Source organism: Lacerta agilis, chromosome 13, assembly GCF_009819535.1.
Source record: "Lacerta agilis isolate rLacAgi1 chromosome 13, rLacAgi1.pri, whole genome shotgun sequence".
NCBI classification, from domain to species: domain Eukaryota; kingdom Metazoa; phylum Chordata; class Lepidosauria; order Squamata; family Lacertidae; genus Lacerta; species Lacerta agilis.
In genome coordinates, this window is record NC_046324.1 from 28506845 (window position 1) to 28516390 (window position 9546).

Sequence of the window (9546 nt, forward strand, 5' to 3'; positions counted from 1 at the left end):
AGGGGAAACAACATACAAAAATGCACTGCATTGGGGGAAACCGCTCTGCAAATATGTTTACATTAAGCAAAACTGTATACAAACATGCTCGTTAGGAGAATTTCACACTAAAACGCTGGTGAATTTTCATGAGGACTTTATATATATATATATATATATATATATATATATATATATATATATATATATATATATATATATATATATAAACATGCAGATTGATTTGGAAATGCGAAGATGTGAATTTAAGACTGGAGAAACAGAGAGACACCAAAATGGGCAGATTCAACTATCCTTTGAAATTTGCACCTCTCTGAATTTTGCAGTGCTGTTCTGCAGTGTATACAATAATGCATATGCTATATTACAGTGAAAACAGCACACACCAAAACGTATTATATATGGGGAAATTGCTTCCCGAAAATGTGTACAGTGGGGGAAATTCATACTAAAATTCGCACTGATCAATTTACACGAGGCCTTGTGCAAGCCCCAGTGGAATGAGGGTGAGCTGGGCCTGCAAATTCCTAGCTATCACAGGCTATTCCAGTGGAACTTGCCCAGGGGAGAGCCGCCCTCTGGATCAATGAGGGCACTGATGGTGTCTGTGTCCAATATCCTAAAAGCGTTGAGAACATGACCGTAAGAAGTGCCCAGCTCCTGGGTCAGGCCAAAAGGGGCCACCTAGCCTATCATCCTGGTCTCACTGTGGCCGGCCGATGCAGGCCCTGAGCCCAACAGCAGCGGCGCTCTCTCTCCACTTTGGTTTCCCTAGCAGCAATGCATGGGGAGAAGGAGCCCCCTTGCTTTAAATAGTAGAGAGCAGCACTCAACAGAACGGTCCAGGAGCCTGCCTGTCTCTTCCAGGTGGGGGCCACCCAAGACTTTGGCCACGAAGGAAACAGGGAAGCAGAGGTTGAGAAGTGGAGGATTGTTGGAGAGCTCTGGAGCAGCGGTCTGTTGATGTTGTGCTGCCCAGCGCTGGAGCCTGCTCAGAGGATGCTCATTTCAGGAAGATGCGGGTTTTCTTGTCCCCAATCAGGGTCCTGAAGGAACAAAAGGATGAACCAGTTAGAATCAGGACATTGGGGGGGGGCATTCCTAGGCTCTCCATTTATAGCAGCTGGAAAGGATGGGTGACTCTTCATATAAGAATCTAAGAACAGCCTGCTGGATCAGGTCAGTGGCCCAATGTCGTGGGCTGACTGGATGCAGAGGAGCGGTGGGACGGACCAGCTGGGGAACCCCCAAGGGAACCCCCAGGGGAAGAAGGCTCAGAACCAGGGGGTTGGTGGTGGGATGATGATGAGTGGACAGAGGGAGAAGAGGTAGCAGACTGAGAGGAGGAGGAGATGTCGGAAACAGAAGAGGTAATGGTTTAGTGAGCAGGAAGAGTCTGTGGCAGAGAGCAGTCCAAAATCAGAAGCAGAAGTGGAGGCGGGGGGGGGGGGTCAAGAGGCAGAGAAGAAGCCAGGGGGTCTCCCCCTCCAAAGGGGCCCATCTAGTCCAGCCTTTTGTTCTCACAGTGGCCAACCAGATACCTAGGGGAAACCAGCAAGCAGGATTTGAACACAGAGCACCCTCCCCTCGTGTGGTTCCCAGCAACTGACATTCAGAAGCATTGCTTTGGCTTTGCCTCATGGGCCTGATGGGAGTTTCAGTTCAGCAACAGTTTCAACTTCTAAATGCCTACTGAAAACTTTTCTATCAGGCATCAGCAGACAACTAAGAATACATCTTTCCATAACAGCTGGCTAATTTTCCCATTTAAACTTTTTATATGATATTTATTGTATGGTTTTACGTAGAATTGCAGAACGGCAAACTGCTCTGTTTTTTGTTTTTGTTTTAACAAAAATCAGAGCATTTCATAAGTATGTTTATAAATAAAATAAAATAAATCTGAAGGGCACCAGGTTGGGGGTGGCTGGGCTGCATGATGATTGTAGAACGGAACTCAGCAGTCCAGTGTAATCATGGGTGGCACAAATGACGTGGCCCCCAATGAGTGACATTGATTCAGAGGCCCCAAGCCCTGTGAGAGAGAGCCAGTGTGGTATAATCAGAACAGGGTGGGAAAGTAGGGATTCAGCTACATTAGTCAAAAAACCAACACTTTGAATGTGTTATAAACATGCAACACCAGATGGTGCCAGAGAGCAAACAAATGTTCTATGTGATTTTTTACATAGGTTTTTTTGGGGGGGGGGCAGATTTAATTTCTGACTTATTTATAGCATGTGTTTTTTTTCCTATGTGTAGATCCAACCCAGGGTTCAAATCACCATTCTGGCATGAAACTCACTGGGTGTGACCGTGGGCCAGTCACCGCCTCTCAGCCTAGCCTACCTCACAGAGTTGTTGTGGGGATTAAATGAGGAGGGGGAGAACCATACACTCCACCTTGAGCTCCTTGGAGAAAAAAAGGTGGGATATAAATGCTGTTGTTGTTGTTGTTGTTGTTGTTGTTGTTGTTGTTGTTGTTGTTATTAACCTGCACTCCAGTCTCAACACAAGACCTTTCCATCCACTCACGTTACCACCACCCCCTCACTTTGGGAAGTGAACCTCCCTGCATCTACCTACCTTATCAATGCACCAACAAGGAGTCCGGCCACCATCGGGCCAACCCAGTACACCCAGTGGTAGTCCCAGTAGTTGGCGACCAGTGCAGGACCAAACGCTCTGGCTGGGTTCATGCAGCCTCCTGAAACACCTCCCCTGCATGGCAGATAAAGAAAAGGAGCAGCCATGTATCAAAGGTCAGTGCTGAGCAAACATCCCATAATATATCCAAAAGCCTCTGCTCATCAGCGCCAATGAAAGCAGAGCTGCCGTTTCCCAGGAGGGGGGCACATTTCAGGGCCGGGTGCGAGAGCTCCTTGCCATCTTCTAGCAACTGTATGTGACGGGGGAACTGCAGCCCTTCTCAGTGTTTAAGCAAAAGCCTCATCTCTCACTAAAGTGGGGGGGGGGAGAGCAGGCGCTGGTGGCTGAATAACCTTTTTTGCCTTGATAACTCTCCGTTTTGGTTAGCGGATGCAAGCAAGGCAAGGAGACCCAACAGGCAATCTGCTGCTGGCTGTCAGGATTCGCATGAAGGACAGTGGCACAGAACACTGAGGCTGGCGTGAGAACACAAAAGTGCGTAAGGAGCCCTGGTGGATCAGGCCAAAACAGTCCCGTCTAGTCCAGCCTCCTGCTTTCACAGTGGCCAAATACTCCTAAGAACCTTGGAATCAAGGTAGACTGCCTCTGGACCTGGAGGTTCCATAAGAAGAGCCTGGCTGCTGGATCAAACCGGGGGTGGGGGGTGGATCTAGTCCAACAACCCCATTCTTACAGCGGTCAAGCAGATGCCCCAATGGGAAGCCCGTAAGCAGGGCCAGAGTGCAAGTCCCAGCAACTAGGACTGAGCAGGATCCTGCCTCTGACAGTGGAGGGAGAGCATAGCCCTTGCTGATAGCTTTCCGCATTATCAGCCAGGAACAGCTCCCTGGGATCCAACCCTAAGTGTCTTTGCAAGGAATGTGAGCAATGAAATGCAGGTTGAGGAAACCATGGGCTGAATCTATCCAAACACACCTTACAGCTCATTCTCAAGCCAATATTTCGGTGATGAATCAATCTGATGCTTTTTTTATAAAAAAACAAACAAATGCATTTTGGTATGTTCTTTTCAGAGGAGAATTGGATCTCAAAATTCAGAGTATTGTGAAATCCGGAGGATAATTACGTTCCAGTCTGTGTATTAGTCTGGGAGGGGTGAATTACATCAGCTCCCTTTCTAATATGGAGCCAGTGTGGTGTAGTGGTTAAGAGCGGTGGACTCGTAGTCTGGGGAACTGGGTTCGCGTCTCCGCTCCTCCACATGCAGCTGCTGGGTGACCTTGGGCTAGTCACACTTCTTGGAAGTCTCTCAGCCCCACCCACCTCACAGAGTGTTTGTTGTGGGGGAGGAAGGGAAAGGAGAATGTTAGCCGCTTTGAGACTCCTTTAGCCGTTCCATTATTGTTTCATAAGAAATGGTAGCGACATCTTCGGGCGCAAGGAAAGCCCGGGCAATTTCGAACGTCTCTGCAGACTCTGAGGAATGTCGCCCTCTTCTTGGCGTTGTTGGTGATCCCTTTAGCTTCTGGGAGGAAGGTGAAACGGGTGGTGTACCCTTCCCAGTCTCCTGATGCTGGGTTGAACGACGAGAAGCTGCTGTTGGTTGCCATTCTGCATTCTTTGGGTCCCGAAGCTGAAGTCTGGATACACGGTGCACCTGCAGCGGTGCAGCAGGTGGCGGTGCTGTGGTGCAGTGTGTGGTGGTCAGCTCAGCGGGATCCCATCCTCGTCACCAGTGAAATATACTCGGAGTCAAGTGTGAATTTCATGCTCTTTATTCAGCTGATAGTAGCAAGGAATGAGTCTTTCCCAAAAACGTCTGCTATATATACATTATTTGCACAATGGGCCCCACGTGATTGGCTAATTCCGGGCTACTCCTGTAGGCCAATCAGGTTGCTGATTCACTTCCACCTGGAGCTGGATTGGGTGGCTCCTGTGGACCAGTCAGACTGCTGCATTCTGGATCCTATTGTTCTCGGACCAATCAGGCTTCTGCATTCTGGATCCTATTGTTCTAGGGTTCAGCTCAGTACATAACAGTAGTGATAAAGCGGGATATCAAATCCAAACTCTTCTTCAAACGAAGATGTCCTGCAGCCCTATCTGGCACCCCACTTGCACTCAAAGCACTTGCCCTGTCTTTCTGCCATGAGCCCAGACAGAGAGCACACAGTAGACAATGTCAACCAGCCTGTTCCATTTCCCCTCCCCATCTTGACCCACCATGGACTTTTGCAGGAATGCCAGCCAAACTCACCCTGCGAGGATGTCCGCCGTCACGGTGAAGCCGATACAGAAAGGAGCCAGGGGGGTCTTGGTCTTCTCGTTGATGGCCCCCATGCAGACCGTCATGACCAGGAACATGGTCATCACAATCTCACCCACCAGAGCTGCAGGGATTTGGTCATCCGAGGTGATGGAGGTGAACGCCGCCCCAGTGGCATTGTCGTACCTTTCCCAGACCGTCATCACCTGCAACAGATTTAGAGGCTTGCAAATTTAATTTCAGATGCACAAGGGATACAAAAGCAGATGTGGACATCTTGGGGTCCCCCCTCCCAACACACACACACATTTGAGTCCCATCATGTCTCTAAGAACACTTGGTTGTTTTACACACCGTTGCCACTGGAAGTCCTTTGACAGTGGGGCAAATAACATGAGAAATGAAACACAGAACCATCATTCCAAAGATGCACCGACCCAAATGCTGCAATGCAGTTCTGATGTTTGCAAAACTTAGGGTTGCCATTTGTCTGGGAAATCCAAGACATGCCCTCTTTTGGGGGGCCAATATGACCGCCTTGGGGGGGATTTTCACATATTAAAGGAAATGTCCGGGTTTGGGGGTTTTGATTTTTTTTAAAAAAAAAATTGTATTGTTTTGGCAGGGCTGAGGCTGCACAGGTTTGGGGCGGGAGTGGGCGCAGGTGCAGGCACAGGCAACTTGGGCTTAGGCTCGGGTGTGGGTGGCGTGGGCTTGGGGTTGGACTTGGGCGCAGGCTGCTCTGCACGCCATGGCCACTGCCAGCCCAAGCTGGGGAAACAGGCATGTAGGCGCAGCAGCGGTCCCATGCACCTGCACCCATGTGCCTCATTGCCCGGCTCAGGCTGGCAGCAGCTCAGGCTGTCCTCTTTTTTGCTCTTCAAGATATGGCAACCTTACAAAACTGCACACATTAGGGGAAAGAATGCATAGAAGCTAATACATTGGTGAAAATAACATACAAAAGCATGCATTATACTACTTGCAAAAATGTGTGTCAAAACCGCATTAAAAATGTGTTTATAAGGAGAAATTTGCAAGCAATTGCTGATGCATTTTCATGACAATTTTTCTAAGGGGAAAAAAAAGAAATTCACAAATTGCTGCAGAAATCTGCAAAACGGAACCTCAGACTCAGAAAATGAGAAAGTGGAAGAACCAAAACTGAAGGGTCCTTCCATCTTTAGCTGTGAGTCCTAAGCACACACCACCCCAGATCCTGTTGCATTAACAGATATCATAATTGATGTGCTTTGGGCATTTTTCAGTGGGGCACGCTTGGGAGAATGACAGAGACCTGCCATCTGCTGCCGCCTCTGATTATGGCAATGCCATGCCATTCCAAGAAGCAAACCTTCACACACACCCATTGACATATGCTGTCCTCCCCACCACCCCGGTCCATCCATCCCCATCACCGATCATACCTTGGCCAGCCCGGCTCCGATGAGCCCACCGCACAACTGGGAGATCCAGTAAGGAATCACCATCACCATGTTCAGCCCACCCACAAGCCAGGCCCCGAGGGAGACCGCAGGGTTATAATGGCCACCACTGTAGGGAGGAGAGGAGAGAGAGCCTTGTTAGAGGGTTCCTGGGAAAGAATAGTGTACTCCATGGGTAGGCAAACTAAGGCTCAGGAGCCAGATCCGGCCCAATCGCCGAGAATCAGTATGTTTGTACATGAGTAGAATGTGTCATTTTATTTAAAATGCATCTCTGGGTTATTTGTGGGCCATAGGAATTCGTTCATTCCCCCCCCCCCCCAATATAGTCTGGCCCCCAACAAGGTCTGAGGGACCGTGGACCAGCCCCCTGCTGAAAAAGTTTGCTGACCCCTGGTGTATTCTACCCTACTGCACAGACAGATGCACAAATATAGGGGGGAGGGATGCCTGGCTTGACAGCAGTCCATGTAAAAAAGACCTAGGGGTCTTAGTAGACAACAAGCTTACCAGTCTGCTGCAGCAGCAAAAAAAACAAACTCATGCTGTGCCCAAGGATATTTGGTGTCCAGATCAAGGGAAGTAATAGTACCACTCTATTCTGTCTTGGTCAGACCCCATTTGAAATCCTGCATCTAGCTCTGGGCACCACAGTTTAAGAAGGATATTCACAGGCTAGAATGTGTGCTGAGAAGGGCCCAATGGACACACACAACCTTTGCTCCTCTGAGATCACAGCGCATTCTGCACATAACATTTTCATCACCAGCAGTTACTTCTGAGAGGACATGAACAGTTTATAACCTGAGCTTTCACCTCCCCTGCTGTGAGGCCCAAGAATCACTTCTGCACTAAGTTACTTCTCCACTGATGTTACCGGCAAGCAGATAAAGAGGGAAGAAGAAACAGATCGTAAACTACAGATGACTAGGGTTTAGGGTTGCCATATTTCAAAAAGTAAAAACTTTTTGGGGGACACACACCAGAAAATGATTGAGCTTTTTAAAGACAAACCCCAAAGTTATTGAGCATTGGATTTCCCCCCAAAATGCCAAAAAGTGATTTTTAAAATTATTATTATTGACTTGCCTAAGATCCAGGACAAAATGCCACCTTTTGAAAATTCCCCCCAGATGTCAATTCTGCCTTTGAAATCCTGGTCATGTCCGGGAAAATCCAGACAGATGGCAGCCCTAGAGATGGCAGCATAGGAGGCTCATCAAAAGTGACTTGTTTACTCCATTAATCAAGGAGAACAAAGTTTTAAGGGCAAATGTCCCTTGCGTCAAGAGGCAAAAAGATTAACCCTTTTTGGACCAGTCACCCTACTGCCATTCCAGCTGGGGAGCTGGAGTTCGAATTGGAGACATTTGCAATATGACTGTCCCCATTCCAGAATGCAGCCTCACCTCAATCAGATTCGGAGGTGACCACAGACCCTTCCAAATTAGCTCCTGGCCTCCTATTGGGATTCATCGGTACTCAACCATCTCAAGCTTGCCTGATAGGCAACACTTCCTCTCCTCTGCTTAAGACCTTGGAGGCAGGGTTGAGCATCTTCTTCTTCTTTTAAAGGATGCCTCTGAGCACATTCTGGACCCTAAGGATATGCTTTCAGTGTCGGAACTGTATTGAGTTCACAGAGTTTCACACAAAAGTCCATTCTCCCTCTCTCTTTCTTCATTTTAGCTGCCTTTCATTGCTGCTGCTGTTCAGTGATTGTGAGCCGTTAAAGGGGAAGGGACACAGAGCCCCTGCTTTGTAGGCAGAAGTCCCGGGTTCAATCCTGGCATCTCCAGGTAGAGCTGGGAGAGAACCCAGCTTGAAAACCTGGAGAGACACTACCAGTCAGTGTTGACAGCGCTAAGCTAGATGGACCAAGGGATCTGACCCTGTATAAGACAGCTTTCTATGTTCCTGTGTTGGAAACTCTTGCTGATCTACTGAGAATCACCCAGAGATATGCCAGTAGTAGATCCCAACTGGACATCTGCCCCCGTATTCCTTCCATCCCACAGCCAGAAGTTGTTTGCTGAGGGATGGCTTTCCACGTCAGAGTCTGCAACCCCCTGAGAGATCTGTCTTGGCCCTTTTCAGTTAAGCTTCGCCTGGAAGGGAGGCAGGGGAAGGAGGAACACCATCCCTGCTGCCATCTCAGGACATAGAAGTAAGAACAGAACTGTCCTATCACTGGCAGGCTCAGGTTCCCAAAGGGGCGAGACATTCAGCTCAGCTCACATTTAAGGGTGAAGCCACCTAATTCTCACTTTGTGAAACATTATATGAACAGAAGCACAGCGACCCTTCAAATTTTTTTACTCCTCTCTGGATTTTGCAATGCATTTCTCCAGGCTAGCAATGTGTGTTCAGAAATGCACGACGGAAAGTGACATGAAAAATGCATTATATGACAGGAAACCACTTTTGCATTAGGCAAAATTGCATGCAAATATTCGGATAAATTTGCCCTAAAATGCTGATGAATTGTCATGAGGTTTGCTTTTTAAACTGCAAACTGATAAGGAAATGTGGAGAACTGACGTTAAGATTGGAAAAAGGAGAAACAGAAATTGACACTTCCACCCACCCTTCCTTTCTCTCCCCACCCCACCCCAAAAAAGGTCTGGCTGGAGATGCCTAAGCCTTATAAAAAAAAACTCCCAGAAGCCTTTGCAGGAACAGCCACTTTTCCTGGGAACTGAGAGAAACCAAGAGTCCTGTTCCTGCCCCTCTCCCCCTGCTGCAAGTCCACGCCCCCCCTTTCCTTCACCTGATGTTCCCCAAAACTGCAATGGTGAGCCCCAAGGCCAGTCCATGCGCCAATGCCGGCTGCAGCCTCCCAGTGCCATCCGTGTTCTCGATGACCGATGCACAGCCAATGAAGATGAAGAAGGCCGACCCCACCAGCTCTCCGATGCAAGGCTGGACGTACTGCTCAAACCAGTGAGGCTGCGGGGGGCTGCTTTTGCCCTCCATCTCCATCTCCTTGACGGACATCCGGCCAAATTCCACGTCTGTCATGCTTGCGCAAATCTGGAAGACAAGAGCCAGGCTTTGGTGACCAGCCAGCACCTGGTGAGCCCTCCCAGGTCAGCTGAACGGAGGTTGACCCTGGTATGTGACACAATGAAGACTTTAATCCAAATGCCACTGCATGTGCCGTTCCCATGGGGCGCTCTGTTCTGGACTCGGGGCAAGGACTTGGCAAGGCTGCATCCCCAT

The 9546-nt window shown here is 48.7% G+C and overlaps 1 protein-coding gene across 1 annotated transcript; it reads right to left on the reverse strand.

The window, feature by feature from the left end:
- Positions 1 to 243: 243 nt before the first annotated feature.
- AQP8 (aquaporin 8) lies at positions 244 to 9546 on the reverse strand. The gene is made up of 5 exons (XM_033167797.1): positions 9095 to 9546; positions 6307 to 6433; positions 4871 to 5085; positions 2587 to 2721; positions 244 to 1046 (listed from the first exon to the last, which is right to left on the reverse strand). The coding sequence occupies exons 1-5, from the start codon at positions 9343 to 9345 to the stop codon at positions 1004 to 1006; spliced, it is 771 nt and encodes a 256-aa protein (XP_033023688.1). The 5' UTR covers positions 9346 to 9546; the 3' UTR covers positions 244 to 1003.